The sequence below is a fragment of the Corapipo altera genome, unplaced genomic scaffold, assembly GCF_003945725.1.
Source record: "Corapipo altera isolate COAL_440 unplaced genomic scaffold, ASM394572v1 63, whole genome shotgun sequence".
Classification (NCBI taxonomy): Eukaryota; Metazoa; Chordata; class Aves; order Passeriformes; family Pipridae; genus Corapipo; species Corapipo altera.
Genome location: NW_020884928.1, coordinates 258,760 through 278,580, shown reverse-complemented (window position 1 = coordinate 278,580; position 19,821 = coordinate 258,760). Strand labels below are relative to the sequence as shown.

General features: G+C 39.2%; 1 protein-coding gene across 1 annotated transcript in view; it reads left to right on the top strand.

Moving 5' to 3' along the window:
* The window catches only part of APBB1IP (amyloid beta precursor protein binding family B member 1 interacting protein), a 65,240-nt gene that overhangs the window by 8,920 nt on the left and 36,499 nt on the right, over window positions 1–19,821 (top strand). The window contains exons 2-6 of the mRNA XM_027658773.1: window positions 7,665–7,736; window positions 9,549–9,636; window positions 11,446–11,735; window positions 17,264–17,341; window positions 19,041–19,200. Coding sequence (XP_027514574.1) covers window positions 7,665–7,736; window positions 9,549–9,636; window positions 11,446–11,735; window positions 17,264–17,341; window positions 19,041–19,200 — 688 coding nt within the window. The remainder of the gene's footprint in view (window positions 1–7,664; window positions 7,737–9,548; window positions 9,637–11,445; window positions 11,736–17,263; window positions 17,342–19,040; window positions 19,201–19,821) is intronic.

Below are 19,821 nucleotides of genomic sequence, written 5' to 3'. Positions count from 1 at the left end.
TAGTTATATAGGAGGCATGTGAGTAGTATGAATTTTTCTTGACACCTAACTAAAGTCATTGTAAGAAACCTCATTAGATCTTATTTCAGACCTGCAGTCAATTTGGCCAGAAAGGTGAGTATCACGTGCTTCAGAAGGAGGTATAAGAAATCTTGTGCTGGAAGGTTTGGTATAACGTGTCTATCATGGAAGCTTTACTCTGGTTCCAAATTGCTGGAGCCTTTATTTTAGGTCTTGAAACATGAAGTTCATCATCCTTGCCTGAAGCTTTCTGCAGTAGTAACACTTCTAGCTATAACTGCTTGTAGAGAAAACCAGCTTGCTTACTCACCAGTTTTGATGATGAGTTTCGCAGTTACACTGTGCCCATTTCCCTGGAACAGTTGTGTAGACTTTCATTTACTATCCCATTGATTTTGTGTTATAAGTCAGAATGAAATGATGCCGCAGTAACTTTCCTCTAGGTTTTGATGCGTTTTTTTATCACCCTAGTTTCACATCTGTTTCCTGTGACAGTTGCCCTCTTTCCAGCTTTGCTCTTTATGGTGGAATTTCTGTCACTTTCGTCATGCTTCCCTAATTTTCTTCTTTTTCTCTGTCCTTGATATGGGATTTTCTACATTGCATAGTCTGTAATATGTAAGGGTGAATCTCTGATTTGAGCACTTTAATCACTGGGCTACTGATGGGTCTCTCTAAAATGTGAAAGATTTCATTCCACTACAGAAAGCCTTTCAGAATTAAGCAGTAGCAGGAAGTTGCAGTGCTGTTAGTGGTAACCTGAATAGTCAAACAACAAGTGTTCATTTTGGTGGACTTGGTGCTTTGACACACGCTGTAGTGCAGGGACTAGGAGCTGAAGGTGTGCTTTTGGTCTTCCTGTGTGACTTGTCAAAATACACTTCATGTATTTTTATCTTTGCCATTTGCATATGAATTTAATAAGTGTGTCTCTAACTGTTCACCACATCACTAAGTGGACTGTTTCTCATACTGTTCGTAGCCTGAACCCACTGTAAGTATCCACTGATGCCAGGCCGTTCCTCATTCCTTTTTTTGTTTGTAGCCCTTAGGTTGTTTAAGTTTCATCCACTCAACTGAGACTGAGTTGCAAAGATGAGTATCTTGTGTGCAATACTGTTGGTGTTTCCTGTTCAGTATTTCACAAGGGCTTTGAGCTTGTTTTCTACTTGCAAGTGCAGAAGCCCTTTTACCATGTGACTTAGACCACTCTTCCGGGGAAAGGGACTAGCTTTCAGTATTTCTCAGAGCTATCAGGTATTAACTGTTCAAACTCTGCCTAGTGTAGTACCATGCCTAGTTTTTTTTTATGTACACCATATAATCACATTGTCAGATTTCATTATATTTTTAAATAGTTCCTTTTTTTTTTAAGCAGGGTGAATTTTGTGCCACTGTTTTATTCCTCATTCTGTTAGCTTCCTGTCAAGTGTTAAAGATTGTATCAAACAACTCAATTTCCCATGTATTGTTTATAGACATAGTGCTATTGTCTTGTGTAAGTGTGCAAATCACAAAAATTTCTTCATTCTTATAAAGTTGGTTTTATTATTCCTTCTAATATCTTAACAAATCAAAATGTATGCAACCATGCAGAAGTCATATCCCGATTATAAATATAGAGTTCATATTATAGACCTGAAAATGCAGCTCCTGCTCCACCTGTCAGTGCTTGACACAGCAATATGGGTGAGGTTCTAGTTAACCCAGCTAGAATTGTGCAGCTCGAGAGTGAGTACAAGAACTGCTTCTCCATTCTTGTATCTGAGCAAGGAATTTCTCAGTGTTTTTCTTTGGTGCCCTTGAGTACTGGACCATCCCCATGGAAAGATACTGTTGTTCACTGTCAGTAAAGTATGTTGCTCATTGCAAGCACAGTGAGTTGGAGCGGGGAGTTTCTCATCCATCTCTTCCTGTGCATCTGCTAAAGTTCTTTGATGTTAGAAGTGAGAGAGCTTAGTTCCAACTTCCTAGTCCATAGCTCAAAAAATTTAGAAATTTACATCTCAGTTTCAAAATAAGCATATATAAGGAGTAGATATTCAGAAGAGAGAAGTTTTGTGGGATTCTGTTGCCAAATTTAGAAATACAGTGCACAGGAGTTTTGCATTTTCATCCAGGGCAGGAAGGCTGGTTCTTGGGAAAAGCAAATGGCTGGGGCACCAAAATGGATGCAAGTAGGTCTTTGGAAAATGGCAGCAAAGCATGTGACAGAAAAAAGACAGACACTAAAGGCAAGGAGAAGTAGAAGCAAATACACAGAAACCATATTCTTTCTTAAGCTGAAATACAAAGATGCTGTTAGTACAGAAAGTACAACAAAATACAGGAATTCTGCTATTCGTGTCTCAATTTAGATTTAAATTCTTTTTATCAGTAAGGAGGCTGCTAAGTCTGAAATTGGGAAGTTAAGAAAATTAATAGATTTAGCATGTCTGGAGGACTTCTGGTAAGTGGTGGGGTGAACTGATGAGTCAAAATACAATGAGTCAATACTTATGTATTAAATAAACCTGTGAGAGGGTTTAATATATGTAAAGTAAATAATGAGATTTGATGGTTAGAATAGCAAGCTGAAGAGAAAATGTCCCAACCTGTTAGATATATACAGTATGAGAAAGGTGGGACTATTAAGTAAAAGAAATTTAAGAAAATGTTATGAGAACTCAGTGAAAATTTGAGAATGTGAAAATCTGGGGAAATAAAAGACAAGGAATACCTTTGACTGTATGCTTGGTGTGACTTCAAAGAGTGGTCTAGAAGACATCAGTCTGAAAATCAAACACTTTAAAAATAGGTTAGGTTTCACATATGTGCCTTTGCACAAGGCCCTCCTTAGCATGTTTATTTTTGACAACCACAATTTTCTCATTTCAATTCTGATTTTTTTCTCTGCATACAATCTTATGTATAACCTTGAAAACTTATTGTAAAAGTACTGTTCTGGGTGGGGGTTTTTTTGTCTTCAGTTTATTGTAATAGATAGTGATTTTAAGAGTTCCTGGTATTAGTACTAAACAGAGAAAAACCTGTACTAGAGAAAAACCTGACAGAAAAGTTACTGTAGAGGAGGACTGAATATTGAGTGCAGTTTTGGTCACTTGAATATAAGAAAGACATTAAGCCATTAGGGAATGTCCAAAGGAGGGCAATGAAGATGGTGAAGGGCCTTAAGAGGAAGCTGTATGAGGAGTGGCTGAGGTCGCTTGTTCTGTTCAGCCTGGAGCAGACTGAGGGGAGACCTCGTTGTGGTCCACAACTTCCTCATGAGAGGAAGAGGAGAGGCAGGCACTGATCTCTTCTCTGTGGTGACCAGTGACAGGACCTGGGGGAGTGGCCTGAAGTTGTGTCAGGGGAGGTGTAGGTTGGATATTAGAAAGAGGTTCTTCACCCCAAGGGTGGTTGGGCACTGGAACAGGCTCCCCAGGGAAGTGTTCACAACACCAGTCCTGACAGAGTTTAAGAAATGTTCGGATGATACTCTCAGGCACATGATGTAACTCTTGGGGATGGTCCTATGCAGGGCTAAAAGTTGGACTTGATGATCCTTGTGGGTCCTGTTCAACTCAACTCAGCATATTCTGTGACTGAGCATGAAACTCAGTATTCTTCTGAGAACTTTGGTAAATCTTTTCCCTTTTTTTTTGTTAATAATAGCTCATACATTTCACTTTGAATTTCTGGTCCAAAATGGAACAACATCCAATGGGATAGTTTCCAAATCTGCAGCTTGTTTTGTCTGTTTGTTCCTATTGTGGCAATCAAATAAACAAAATGGAAAGGAGTGGAGAGGAGTCAAAGAGGAGGAGAGTGGATGGACACTCTTTTGCAGTTCCATGCTATGGGGACTCATTTTATTGTTTTTTGTTTTTCTAGTTCTTGACAAAATCTCTGATGAATATGTAGAGTTCTCGTATCAGTTTAAGAGATCGTTCAGTGTGTTTTAATATAAAAATATTTCCAGGGTATTCATTAATTATAATAGTAATTTTGTTTTCCTAAACCAAATCAATAGAAATTCAAGAGAAGATAAAGACACCAGTAGAGGCAATGGCTTGGTGACAACATTACTTTATCCGTCAAGTGATGGTGGATGTCTGTTCATTAAAAATGACACTGGAAAGGGACACTGACACATTTCCTTCTCAAAATATATGTTCATGCCTTCTCCCTTCCACCACATGCTTAAGGTTAAAAACCCCCAAGTATTAAATGTCATTTTGAAGACGTCAGTGAGGAAAAGTCATCAGTGACTAACTCAGCTCCAATTTACAGTGAAAATTCTTACAGAATTATTTGCACATTGATTTTTCATAGGATTACATTTTTCTTATGAATCAAATGTGTCTGAAGATTCAGAAAATCATATAATTGGAAAGAAGGAACTCCAAATTTACTGGAACCTCTACGAATCCTGTAATTTAGTGGAAAGTCTTGTATAGTCCAATATTCAGTTCTCTTGCCTTTTTGTTTAGGTTTTTTTTTTGTTAACTACTGAGGAGTGTTCTTAGGTTTGATTTTTTTTTCTTTTTAAACAGTTCTTACTCCTTCTCTTGATAAGAGGTTGCAACTGGTTGCAACTCAAGTAATTTTTTGTCATTTTTATATTCCTGTTCTGAAAAAATACAGCAAAGGAGAATTTCAGTTTGTCAAAAGAATTGTATGAAGACCTTTTCCTGAAAGTTGATCTAACTAGTGCTTAAAAAAAAACCCTCAAAAACATACAAATAGCTAGAACTGATGAAATTTCATTAGAAGATATTTTGATCTCCTAAATCAGAAAACAGGAAAACATAAAATTATTCAGTATTATTTAAACACTGATGAGATACTTCTCAGTATGAACTGCAGCTCCATTTTTTGTCACGTAACAAATGTATCTTCACTCTCCCTGATCAAATAAGTGCCATTTTATCTATCCTTTCTGTGAAAATTGATTCTCCAAGTACCAGGTGGGTAGGAAGCTGCACAGCTGTTGATTCAAATAAATGAATTAAGATTCAGTAATCATATAGCACCCAGCATACTGCTGAATCTACAGAAACAGAATTTTATATGCAAAGCTCTGTGTAAGTGTGATACAGACAGAGAGAGGGAGCCATCCAGTGTGGATTAGTCAGCTGGAAATGAAGCAAAAAGATGACTTTAACTCTCCATTTGCTCAGTGCTGTGTGTTCCCTGTTCCATGGGCATAGCTGTGCCATCTCCAGTGTTGGGATAGGATTACCCTCAGCCCTGCCAACCACATCTTATTAAAATGTCTTTAACAGTATCCAGTTCTTAAATCTTTGATTTCTGGGATTTGAGAGAAATATGAAAGTTCAAAGTTCAGTTCCCAGTTGCCTGTGCCTTGTTTAGTTACACTGGCTACAAAAAACGTCTAGAGGAGGTAGATTGTACCCTGAGATTGACTGATGAAAGCTGTACATGCCTATGCCTAGTGAGTTCTGGTGCCAGGAATAATGCAGGTGGTAAGAGGACAAGTGGAAATTAAGCCGATCATCCTTACATAGATACCAGAAAGACGAAGTCCAAAGTAAGTAGAGTAGCTCAAATTGCTCCAGTATTGTCATGTTACAGATGTGTTACCAAACGATTTTCAAACATCAGATACTGACTTTAGTGATTCAGTGGCCTTTATAATTTAACTGTGAAATAGTCAAGTGGCTCAAGATGCTCTATTAAAGGAAAAGCATTAAGATTGAAGGATAGGGTACTTGCTGGTCTTCTCTTGCTGCCAGTCTTTACTGTCATTCTGCCCTCAGTTGATTGCTTTCTTGCATCAGGTTGGTCCTCATCCTGTAAGGTGCTGCGGTCAGTTGACTTTGGCTGGCTACCAGCTGCTCGCCAAGCTACTCTATGACTTTCCCTCCTCAGCAGAACATGGAGAGAAAATACAATGAAAAGCTCATGGTTTGAGATAAGGACAGAGATCACTTGACAATTGCCTCTTCCAACTCAAGTGGCAAAGGGGGATAGGGAATGGGGATTGCTGTCAGTTCCTAATGCTTTGTCTCTGCTGCTCCTTCCTCCTCACACTGTTTCCCTGCTCTGGCATGGGGGCCCTCCATGGGAGGCAGTCTTTAATGAACTTCTCCGATGTGGGACCTTCCCACAGGCTGCAGTTCTTCAAGAACTGCTCCAACTTGGATGCTTTCCACAAGGTACAGTTTTAGAGGAACAGACTGCTCTGGTGTGGGTCCCCCATGGATTCACAGGTCCTGCCAGAAAACCTGCACTGTATGAGCTCTTCTCCACAGGCTGCAGTTTCCACCAGGAGCCTGCTCCAGTGTGGGCACACCATGCTGGCAACTTCATTCAGGGCATGTCCACCTGCTCTGGCAGAGGGTCCTCTGCAAAGCAGTATGGATATCTGCTCCAGCAGGATCCTTTGTGGGCTGCGGGGGAACAGCATGGGCTGCTTCACCATGAGCTTCAGCATGGGCTGCCCAGGAGTCTCTGCTGTGGCACCTGGAACATGTCTCCCTCCTTCTACACTCACCTTGGTGTCTGCAGGGCTGTTTCTCTCACATTTTCTCACTGCTCTCGTGCAGCTGCTGTGCAGCATTTTTTAGCCTTTCTTAAATATGTTGTCACAGAGATGCCACCAGCATTGCCAGTGAACTCCATCTTGGAGCCAACTTGAACCACTGTCCCTCTCTGACATGGGGGAGCTCCTGGTATCTTCTCACAGAAGCCACGTAAACCCAACACAGGTGCACACAAACCCAGTGAACCAGTAGGGCTACTTACATGTTTAAAGTTCGGCCCTGGTTTGACACCTAGTTTTATGCAATCAATGCCACAGTCCTCAGTCCTTTGCAGGCTTGAGCCTCTTAAGAAAAATCATGTTTCTAATTCTTGTCTCTAGTAATGTTCTATGTCAGACACCCTTTTTACAATGCTTCTTTCCCTGCAAAGGAACAAATTTAAAGAGGAAGAGGATTATTACAGAAGCTGTGTCTCTGCCATATCTCAGCACCACCAGTGTGCAATCCTGTCCTCACCCTGCCCTCTTGCAACAAGCACAACCATTTACTGTCATGCAGCATGTACCCATTTCCCTTGTTTCAGTGCTGACCCTCAGGTATCTTCAGGTTAGGTAAGACTGGAGTTCTCTCAGTGCACTGATATTTGAAAAAAAAAAAAGAAATATTGAGCCAAATGTTGGTCAAGTACCTAACCATAGCCAGGTCCTGCCCTGGATGACACCCAGTAAACTCCTGTAGTATTAGTTGTCTGAGCCAAAGAAAGAAGGATTTCAAGATGAAACATGCAGAAATTTCTCAACCTTAAATTTTGTTTCCCTCTCCATCTCTCACAGGCTACCTTTCTTTGATGTGTAAGATACAACTGTGGTTTGTTAGCTAGTGACTTCCTATAAAATGTAGATAATACAAGGAGATTGTTGGAGCTTCTGATGAGTGTAGATCCCAACTGTGTGTTTAAGCATATTGAGAGTCTGATCTGTTAGTAGTTACTTCTAAGTTATGGATTCACGTTTTTGCAAGTCATGAACAATTGTTTTAAAGTTAATTGTGAACACAATACAAAAGAACATTGTGTGTCTTCTGGTTTTGACCATTGCTGGCCTTCAAAATGAACTTTTGATGACTTTCTGCCTGTGGATTCTTTTCTTTCAGATGGAGCAAACCTGTGATGATATAGATGAAATGTTCAGCAATTTGCTTGGGGAGATGGATATGCTGACCCAGGTAAATAATTATTTTTTTTCTGTCAAAATTAGTGAAATAGCTATTTTGTGTCAGAGAAAACAAGTAAATTTTCTACATTTTTCATATACTTCCACTCTGAATAAGTACAAATATATTATTTTGAAAAACCTTCAACTAAATTTTTCTGCTTGACAGTTAAAACATACATGGGTAAATGGGATGTAACCTGAGTATCAAATGTGAACTTTGGAAATGAAAGCAACATTTTGAATGTATGCATAAAAATAATCTTTATATATGGCAAAATATGAAGTTACAGCTAGGGTGGCATTCAAGAATTTACAGAGATATTATTGCCAGTGTAGAATACACTCTCGAGAGGAAAGTATAAAAGAAAATGAGCCTTTTTCTAAAGCTCTAGTCATTAAATACTTCCTACATAACCTGATGAAAGGATAATTTTTATTCGTAGAAAAAAACCCTACAAAGACAATGATATTGTTGTATTTTAGAAAATGCATGCTCAAAAACACTTAAGTTGTGATCTTGGATTCTGTGTGAGTCTGTTTACAGCCTGTGTTTTGAGGGGGTCTTTCTTCTTGGTGAATCTCAGTGCTTGACAAATTAAATACCAATAATTCTGAACCTCAGAATAGAAATTATGTTTAAACTCTGTGAAAGCCAAGATTTCACATGACATTCTTAGCTGTCAAATCACATTTTGGCCCTTTGTGCTCTTGAAGGGCTCTTTATAATAGTGTGTATTTTATTTATACATATATCTATATATATAAAGAGGAGGGGGTTTATGGTAATTTCATGTTGTTATTATTATGCCTTGAAAAATTAACAAAAGACTGCTTATGATAAATTTTACCTCCTCAGATTGGACATAGCACTGTTACGAGTGCAGGTGATGCCAACAGAGTGAACCTCTTGTGTCTGTGCTCACCAGTGCACTACCTGATGGAATAGAGTCTTCCTAAGATGGAGACTGACTCCTTCTTTCCAAAGTTCTGGCATCACCTCTTACATCAGCATTATATGGGAGAAGGAGACAGGCCTGTCTGAAAGTCTGAAGACTTTCAGTTAACAGACTTGGATCTTAATTTCTTTAGACTCTTAAATTCCAAATCAAGAGTGGAGATAGTTTTCCACACTTTTTTACCAATCTCTGTGTTCCTAAAATACGTCTAAATGATAGAAGCACACAGAGATACCTTTACATTGCATAACAAGGCTGAAAAAGAAATGCAAGTTCAGATTTGGGCTTTTCTGCCAGCAACTAGGAATTCTCTATTTAACTAAGCACATTTACAGTGTACATTGCAACAGCCTGTATTTTCATTTGTTGTATTTGGGTTTGGGTTTTTTTTCGAAGAGCAGAAGAAAGCAACATGTAGGTTACATACACTCTGGAGAGAAAATGACACTGTAGCTTAAATATGTACATAGCTCTTTTCTCACCCTCCCCCAAAAAGCTAAAGAAAGCTAAAACTCAGTCTGGCTTTGCCACTGTCTGGATTAGAAGCAGTCCTGTTTTCTGCTGTTCCCCCCACCAAGCCTAGGTGTTGCTGGTGTGGTCACAAGAGTTGCTGTTGTCATGGATCATCATGGGATTGAGAAGCATGCAAAACCCTTGACATGATTGTGAGACAGTGCTTGAACCCTTGTCTTGACCCTAGTTAGTTTACCTGTTTAGGCATAATCCTAGAAAACAGTTTGTGTCATTCTGTTCCTTGAAGAAGAATTGATTTCATTAGATAAGTTCAGATAATTGATTTAGAAATGTTAATATCTCTAACAGTAATTATATCATCAGATACCTGTTTTTTTCTTCTACCTTAACAGAGTTTAGGAGTGGAGACTGTACCACCTCCATCCCCCAAAGTGTCCAACGATCAATTCAGCTTTACAGTTGGTTTTAAAGATTTAAATGGTAAGTAGCTGAATGGACTCTTTCATGCCTTTTATGCTTACTTAACATACCTCACAGCAACAAATGAGAAGAAAATCTTTACATACCCTTGATCAAAAAAATCCCAAACCAGACAAAAGAACCCTGTTTTGCTGGAGAGGGAAGTATATTTGTTTGTCTCAATTTAGGAAACTTGAAAGGGGCCAGTTTTTTAGGGCATTAGTCAGTCTAAACAGGAATCAGACTTTTAAAAAGGTCTGGGTGTAGAGGAAAGCAAAAATGAGAAGTCTCCCAAATAACTTCCTAAAATGCAACCTTTTTATATAAAGATTGAACTTGATAGAAGACAAAGTTCCTCAGTGTGATGTCAGAACTGTGTAAGCATTTTTGTTCAGTGGAAGTTTTAGCTTCCACTGCTTCCACTTTACATTGCTTATTCTCATTTTGGTTTGCACTGCCGCTTTTGCATGTACAGCTGCTTGTTGATGCTGTGTGACAAACCAAATGCGGGAATATATCCGAGTAAAAAAAAGAACACTCCCTATGGTTTTGTACATGCTGGGTTTTTGCGTTTTTTTCCTTCTTTTTTTTACTGGGGGCTGGTTGTTTGCATTTGCCTGAGTTGGTGTTAACCTTTCGTTTTGTCCCGGGATCAGTTCTCTGTTAGGTTTCCTAATGACTACCAGCAATAGAACTATGTAAATACAGAGGACCATAAGCCATCTTTCCCACTGAAGAGAAAAACTTATTAAATACTCTGTTAACAGGTAAAGCAGGGTAAACTGAGATGATCTAGTGGCATATTCACACTTAGTCTGATGAATAATTTATTGTTTATTGGAATATTTAAGCATTTGTCAGTATCCAGTTCAGCATTCTCCATCCCTTTTCAAAATCTCACTTAAAAGTTTTCCCAATTTGTGATTTATTTATTTTTTAACTACACTCTTTAAAGAAATTTAAACTGCAAAATCTGTTTGATCTTATAAAAACCTTCTCTTCTGGAAAGCTAAATCATCCTACAAGGGTTTTATTCTACAGTATCTCTTACATCACAGCTAGTTCAAACTACAAAAGAAATTACATAGTAAGTTCCAGTATAGAATTTTATCTTGTACTCTGTCAGAGTAGAAAACAGAAGGAAAAAGTTACAATATTTCTATCTGATTTATAAGATGCTTTTAAAACAGATGGTCTTGTTTGCTTTTTGCTTAAAGGATCTTCAAAAACCTGTGTGTGACGTACCACCCATGTGGTATGTCACAAATGTTGATCACACAATTACTGATGTGCTACAAATGATACCATGCAATTTCTTGTGTCTTAGAGCTTTTTGATTTTGCTTCATGCTAATTTTAGAGTTGTAGAATACTAGTAATATATGAAGATATTCTCGATGTAGGCCTCAATTACACATTTTGTTGCTATACCAAAACTTGCTAAGCATTTATGTATGCACTTAAGTGAATAGCCTAATGGGAGCTAATGGAATTTCTTGCATCCATATCACTAAGCGTGTATCCAGTGACCTTGCTGAATCAGGACCATGTTTGATAACATCATAAGGGCCTGAGACTGTATCACTGGAACTGAAGCTTCCTGTCTGATTTAGTTTGTATTCATAGAGTTCCTTGTACTGTGAACTTCAGTATGAGCAGATTAATGGCTATTCCTAAAGCACATTTGTTTCCCACCCCGTGTAAAATGTTTCCTTTCCCATAACCCTTGTACCTTACAGTAGCCATGCCTTCTGCAATTTAATCTCCACAGAACCAGAAACAGTGTTTTGCATTGCACTCACTCTGACACATTTTGTGTTTTTCTTTTCAGAATCCTTAAATGCCCTAGAGGACAAAGACCTGGATGCTTTAATGGCTGATCTTGTAGCAGACATAAATGAGGTTGAACAGAGAACTTTACAAGCACAGAAAACTTCTTGCAACCAGCAAAGTACTGTTGCTCAGCCTTCAACGGGCTTGGATAGTGACATTTGTTCTAAATCAAGTGTCTATGTTACCATTACTGGACAGTCTGGGGATGACCTACCCCCTCCACCTCCAGACCCTGATTTAGACCTTCCACCACCACCTCCTCCACCTCCTTCTGAGCCACTTACCCAGGTAAGTCTGGATGGAACCTTATTCTAAGCATTCACTTGTTCTTGTAATTTTGCAAGTGATGTTTGGCACTGGAAAGCTTGTGGATATCCCAGGTAGATACATCATGGGAGAGCTCTGCAATGATGAGACATACATGAACCGTGGAGTGAGATTTCTGCTGTTGTGAGCAGTTTCTGCCTGTTCCTTGACCTATAGTCCACTCCTTCACCTTTCTAATCATCATTTTGATAGCCCAATACAGGCATAAATCATCGCAAATGGTTTATTGTAACGGAAAATTTATAACTGAACATTTTTAAGAAGCATTGATCAGTTAATATCTTCTTATAGAGAACTTGGCTTTGGCATCAGTGCAAAACATGGCCAAAGATCCCTCCACTTTGTGAAGATGTCACTGTGTTCATTCAGAGCAGTCTGTGCTACTGGTACTGATAAGACAGTTCTGCAGATGTTTCCCAGATCCATCCCTGGCCTAAGTGATTTCTTGCAATAGGAAAAGCTGTTAAGTTATGTGATATTCAACATTTGGTAGGAGATCAGGTGTAAGGCTGAGCACAAGAAGTATCCTAATCCTAACACAGAATCATTCTGCTCTTCTTGGTCTTGTCTTTGAAAGGAAGTAATGAAGACCATCTGCAATAGGGGACAAATGCCCTTTACTTAGGAGGTGCTAAAGTTATCAGCAGGTAACGATAAACAATTGACTTACCTGTGTCAAAGTTTTCAGATTTATCACAACCTCCTCCCTGTTTGTGTTTCAGCAGAGCTGAACAACTGAAATCAAATGTGATATTTCTAGTAGAAGCTTTAGAAGTTAATTTCTTTGATGTGAGGTTGTGGAGAGGTAGGTAATGTAAGAATTCTGCCTTGTCACAGCCCTGTGAGGAGAGCGTGTGCATTAGAATTAGAAGAGTGATGCAGCCCAAAAAACATGAAATCATCTTTTTCAGTGTTTATGTGTTTCATCAGTGTTTATGTGTGCAGTAACTATGACAGAGATAAGATGTTTGCATTTAGGGAATGGAAGTATTTTGGGGAACGTGAAAAGTGCTCAGTCAGCCCATGTAGAACTGTACCAGTCAGTTTTGCTTAAAGCCATGATCAATTCATTACTGTTTAGAAGTCCACACGGACTGAATATGAGTCACCTCTACATCACTGCTTCCCCTGTGTTTGGCATCATACAGCAGACATTCAGCAAAAGGAACAGAAAATTGGGTGGGAAGAGGATATTTCTGATGATACAAAAACTGATTCACTGGGCAAAGCTTCGTTTGATGCATAGGACCTTTCAGAGCTGTTTGAAGACTGAAAGTCTTCATGTGAGAGGAACTGTGCCATTTTTTTGCATCTCAAAGATAATAAACTTCCTATCTTAAAGGAATATCAACATTTGAAAAAGCAGCAGCTAGACAGCTTTATAAGATGAAATCTTTTATTTAACTAGTGTAATCGATGTAGAACAGATGCTATTAAGCTCAGCTCTATCCATTGTCCCACAAATATGTCCCCATCTTGATTTATACCTTCAAGGAAGTACCAAGCTTCTTAATAGTCTGGTTTGGAAGCTGACAAGTATGGTCTGGAAGGCTAGCTGTTTAGATGGGCTGAGACTGGCCAAAATGCCAGACTCAAGGGCTGGTAGTCAATGGATTGCTGGCTGGTACCAAGTGGGATCAGCACTGGGGTTTGTATTCTTTAACGTTTTCATCTGTGACCTGAGTGATGACATAAAAACCCACCTGCAGATGTGCCATAGATGCTTTTAGTTAAGGGCACTGATTGACAAGATGAATGGCAGATATTTCATGCGAGGGGACCTTGAAAACATGAGGACTAGGCAAGCAAAACCCTCAGAAACCCAGCAAGGTACGAAGTCCTGTGTCTGGGGTGTAATGACCCCATACATTTGTACAGTTTAGGAGATGACAGGCTGAGCAGCAGCCCTAGTGAAAAGGAGACGACATGCTAGTGGATACCACAGTGAATAAGAACCATGAGTGCAAGTCATCTCAGTATAGGAAACTGGCCTCTGTTGGGAGGAGTATGGCCAGCAAACTAAGGGACCCATTATTCCTTTCTCTTGGCACTGGCAGGCCCACACCTGGAATACTGCATTCCACTCTAGATGTGGAGATACTGGAGAGTGTCTAGCAGAGAGTTAATGGGATGGCCAAGGGCAGGGAGTGATCAGGGCCCAGCAAGGACAGGCTGAGGGAGCTGGGCTTGTTTAATCTGACAGAGGAGGCTGGGGAGTGGTCTAATGACATCCTAAAAATACCTGAAGGGTAGATGCAAACTGGTGGAGCCAAATTCTTCTATGGTAATATTAGGTAACAGGTACAAGTTGTAGCTTTGTGGTTTCAGACAGGACATTAGGAAAACCTTTTCCATTTCAGGTGGTGGTGTAACGCTGTGATCTGGTGATCACAGATTCTCTTTCTTTCAAGTTTTTCCAAACTTTGCCAAGGAACATCATGGCTGACCTGATCTAGTGCTGCTTTGGGCAGGGAGACTGTCTGTGGGCCTTCAGACCTCTCTTTCAAACAGCGTTTTTACGATGCTGTGATCTAAAGCTCACTGAAATTAACTGCAGTTCTTTCCCATTAGTGTTGCACTGAGCTAAATGTCTGTTAGCTGACATCTTGTATTGCCTGAGGGTCAAACAAGATTTCAGAGTGAGAGGAGGATATACTTGCTAAACACAACTGGAATTCTATATGAAAAAACATAGCCTTAAGTCACTTCTCTCTCAATTAAAGTGTTCCTCTGAAACAGTGACAATTTAAATCTACTGATATTGTCTGATCTCTTTGCAGATACAGGGAGTGGGGCAGAGAAGAATGGGAGCAGGTGGTAGAAGCATTTCTAAGGAATATGTCTGCAGTAGATGATTTCCTCATTAGGGCACTGGTTCTGCTTTCTCCTGCAGCCTTTGCCTCATTTTATGATACATGTTGTATTTAAATACTGATGACATACCCACTGTGGCATAGTGTCCACAAAATTGCCTACAGGGCTGTTACATAGGTTGCAGTGTGAATGATGGAGGTAATAACCATTTAAAATTAATATGGAAAGAACTGATTTCAAATTAATATTCACTGTCTTGGTTAGTATTTGCTTTGACATGACATTTCTGCTTAGTAAAATGAAATTCAACTGTAAATGGAATCATCAAAACCATGTTCCTGTAAGGCAGGATTCTTGAAAAGTGATTCTTGAGCCAATCAAGGCTGAAGTTTTGTCTAACACTTCTGGTTGGTGTAGCCAAATAAGAATGGTGTTAGTTATTCCCAATGCAGCTGTGATACTAAGTCTATTCTCTAACCTTTAAGTGTGCCAAAATTAAGAAGTACAACCTTTCTTTCAGGGAAACATGGAGGTGTCTCATAAATTCCCATCAATTCTGACATTTCTTTTTAAAACTGTCTTTAAGCTAAATAAGGCCTTCTACATTTTTTTGTGGCATTATTTGGATGACTTTATATGTTTCTGTTTAAAGATTCCAGAAAATGTAGTGATGATACTGTAGCAGGAAAAAAAAAATCTTGTAGCTTGTCGAAGCATTTCTTTAACAGTGCTAAAATTTTGCATCTGATAACTTATTTTCTTTTTCTACAGTTAGTCAGACAAAGCTTATGAAAACATGAAGGCTCTCAGGTGAGGGCTCTGATGCACAGATTTGTACAATGTGTGAACTCTGTTCAACACAGGTCGCATGCAGGTGAAGCCTGAGTTATACCTATGCCTAAAATTTTCATCAGAAAACCTGCCCATGCCACACTCAACCACTTTGGTTAAGATGTTTTTTCCGCTTCCTGCAGAAGGGTGATAAGGGGAGGGCCAGAGCATGAGAGGCTCTTCCTTCCCTAGAATTTCTGTTCAACTACAAAAGATTATTTGGATTCTCTAAGTTAAGCATTGCTGAGCTGTAGCAATGCAAATTTCGATACCTGTATTAAAAAAAAAAATATTTTTAACTGATTGTCTGGTATTGATAGTGGAGAATTTGGCAACAAGAAGCATGTTTGAAGTGGTGATAAAGCAAAAGATGTTTAGTTCAGCAAAAGGGATATCAGTCAGGAGTACTTTAGTTTTGGTTGAACCTGCCTCAAAACTTGAGATGAATAAGTTAACCTTCTTAGCTCTTTCTTTGCTATTATTCTATGATATCTCTCTAACAGGGAAGTGATGGCAATGCTTAGTTAGGCCTAGTTTCTTGAAAATGCATCTTCCATGAGTTGCAATCAGTTCTCCTAGTGTGAAGACCAGTAAAATTATGACTGTAGTGTAGAAAACGGAGGCTGAAGATAACAGAGAAAAATCTTGTGTAGAAGCAGGACAGGAACTTTCTTCCACGGTCATTGACTGGAAGTTGGGTGCCTGTCAGCACCCTAGCATGAAATCCTACCGCTTTAAACCAAAGGAGACTGTGAAAGTATGAGAGAGAGCAACAGGGACAGCGAAAATTAGCAAAGAGACAAGAAGACAAAGACGAGACAGTTTTCAGTTGAGGCAGCAGGGATGTAAAGTTGCAAAGGAACTGAGTCCTTCAGTAGTACCAAGAGTCCAAGGCAGCCTCAGGAGCCACAGTTACTTGTTGTCCAAAATGTGCTTTTCCAACTCTGTATGTTACTGGAGAAGACTTCTGGAAGACAGATGGCAAAAATAAATGGTCACGACCAATACAGCAGGCACAGAGGCAACAGTAGGCACTAGCATTTGGTATATGTACCTAAAACTCTCAGCATCTGGGGATCCAGAGTCTTCTTGGATCACAAACCTCACTGGTATTAAGAGAGAGGCATAGTACTGATAACAGCTGCTTTAAAAAAAAGAGCTGAGTGATACAGAGGTTTTTGGGAATCTTACTGTAGCATTCAGCAAAAGCTGGAATGAACTTGAGCACTATCTAGCTAAGTCTGTGTTAATACAAATAGGTCCATTAGTAGAATAAAAAGCCATGTCATCCAGTTGAAAGAGTTGTTCCTCTCAGTAAGTATCCGTGCAGTAAGAGCTCATGTGGCAAGTGAAATAATTCAAGTAAATTAATGTACTTAACAGAAAGTATAAAGTTATGAGTCGTATAATTCCAAGCCAAATTTTCAGTAAGATCCTAAAAACTCTAGTTCTCTTAACCCTATTGAGAAGTGAGTTTTCTTCCAAGCAGCTGCTTCCACAGTGCTTTTTCATTTAGGCTGGCTCTTCCTTCACCTCCTGTTTTGTATCAGTTATACGTACAGAAACATAGAAGAGTCCAGTTTTCAGGCATTCCTGTAGCTTTTGAGGGACAGATCATGTAAGAACTGTATGAGTGGGCAACAGAAGGAAGCACTGAACTTGTAAATCAAAGTTGTCTGGAGGATATTAGCTCAAGGAAAGCTGGGAATTCCCTGTATCTATGAAATTTCCCATGGCAAGCCTTATCTTCTTGGTATAAATAACAAGAAACAACTCTTTTCAAGTAAACATAAACTGCTGCATTACTTTACAAGAAATACCCCAAGTATCTTGTATCTTTTCAGGAAGAACGAGAGGCACGGGCCAAAGCTGAAAAGATTAAACTTGCATTAGAGAAACTGAAGGAAGCCAAAGTTAAAAAGGTGAGCCTTAAAATAGTAAATGCTACCATAAGAGCTAAGTATCTATTATCATAATTTATAATAATAAAGTTCTTATTCAAGTGACTAGGCTTTTTCATGTTTTATCTGTAAAGATACTCTGTGGAACTGTCTTGTCATCCACCTGAGGGACTTATTTTTAGGATGATTTGGAAAGCTGTGCCTTTTTTTTTTTTTTTTTAATGCTGGGGCAAAGCACACTTCTGATAGGTTGCTTTAGAGAAAGTGGAATGTACATTAAAATATTGCTTGCTTATGCTGTGCTAGTTTCAGAAGTATTAAACTTCTACAGTGGATGTGGATTTAGCTAAACCCTATTAAATTAATGAGGGTCTTCTTGCTAAATCTTTTCACAGCAGTGTAGTTATGTACAAGGATAATAGAAATTATCTTAGACCAACAAATTAGAAAGCTTCCAGCCAATGACTGCACACTGCTGCAGTGTGTCATGTAATTATGCCCAGTCACCTAAACTAGTGTTCCAGCTGAACTAAACAGGAGCTGCAGGTGTTCAGTAACCCTGAAAAATGGATGTGAAGAAAAAACAATCATGACCTTTCAGTCTTGGTCAAACAGAAGATGGGAAGTGCTGAAGATCAGAGCCTGCAGGGCTTCCAAGAATAATTGAAGCATCCAATAAATTTGGGATTGTCAAGACTTGAGATGATTCCCACAGAACACTTCATGTTCATGTACAAATGCTAGTTCTGAGAGAATGTACTGGGAGGATTTCACCAATTTTGGCTTTCTTGACCTTTGTTAAATATTAAGATTGCTCATTGGTCATCCCCTTTTCCTTGCAATGTTAGCAATTCTCCTTTGGGAGATTACCCCTCCTCTTTTTTTTTTTCCCCACCCAGTAGGGCTCAATCTTATGGCTGTGTCACTGTAATGACATTACTATGCCATTCTTGAATTCTAAATTGATTAAGTAATTGTCAAGAAAACTAATCTTCTCTCTTTTACCAAAAGTGGAGAGCAGAGGCCAGGGAGGATAGTGAAAAGCAAGCTCACAGCCCTGGACTTCAGGAGACCAGACTTTGCTTCTTATGTGCACATTTTAAAAATAAGGAGGTATTTAAACAGGACTATATGGAAAAATCCTCCCAATTCGCTAGTTTGGTTCCAGTTTCCATGTACAGACCCTGTAGAGAATTATTCTACTGTTTTCAATACTAATGGAGCATTTTAAGTACTTTCCTTAAAATATAATTGCAGGTTTTTCACATTTTACATACTTCAGCATTTTCTTGTGTTGTTCCTCTGAAAGAAGTGCACGCTCTTTTTCTCATTTAAAACTAAGCTTTCCACATTTCTAGCTTACATTAAGAATACTTTGTCCTTTTGTACTTGCTTTCCCTATCAAGCATTTTCCTTAATTGCATGTGTAGTAGATGTAGAGAAGAGATTAGCTTCTGCTTTTTCTCCCCAGCAATTTCACCTTTCCTGAAGTCTTGCAGAGAAGCTTCAATTTTCTTTTTCGAGAAAAGGTCTTTATTTTGGTGGCAATATAACGTGCAAACTTCCAAGCTGTTCTATTCCCTAAGCTCGCTGTGGGACACAGGGTGCCTTTGAATCGGTAATAACCTTCAGCCTTAATCTTTCTTATCTGTGTTAGCAGATTCAGACTAGCCTTTTTCTTGCTTCTGAAGTTAACTGACTCTTCTGTGACTCTACTCAGCTCGTTATCAAGGTGCACATGTACGATAACAGCACAAAGTCACTGATGGTGGATGAACGTCAGGTGACACGGGATGTTTTAGACAATCTCTTTGAGAAAACCCACTGCGACTGCAACGTCGACTGGTGTCTGTATGAAATGTACCCAGAGCTGCAGATTGGTAAGTGGTGTAGTGACATGGCATATAGCAAATAGATATGGTGCATACTATGCTGTTGGTAATCTTGAAAATGTGATAACATTTCTCCTGCCTCTGTGTCCCCTGGAGTTGGAACATCACAGACTCTAAGCTGAGGGGTGCTGCAGGAATATATTGAGCTGTTCTTGCTGTAGAAGTGAGTCCATTCAGCTGTGCTCTGAACTGCAGAAGACTCCTTACCCATCACCATTTCCACTATTCTATTTTACAAAAAATGAAGGGGCCATGTGAATTTCAAGGTGGTGGCAGACCCAAACACACCAGTACTCAATCTGCTCTTTGAAGAGAGGATGCAGTGCTTGAGTGCTGTCAGCAGGCTGTTACATACTGGCCAAACAGATGTTGTAATTAAACAAGACTCTGTGAGAAGCATATCAGTAATTTCTAATGCTTTTCATTTGTGATAGTTGTTTTCTTAAAGTGTGGCTGTGAACAGGATATTACTCTCTAATGACTCTGCAGCTCTGCTGAGGCTAAGTTATTATTTAGGAAGTAACTAACCTGGCCTGCAGGTCCCTAGGAAACAAATGTGCAAAACTTACATATTGTTTGGTGCAACATAATGAGTCTTGTTTGAAAAAG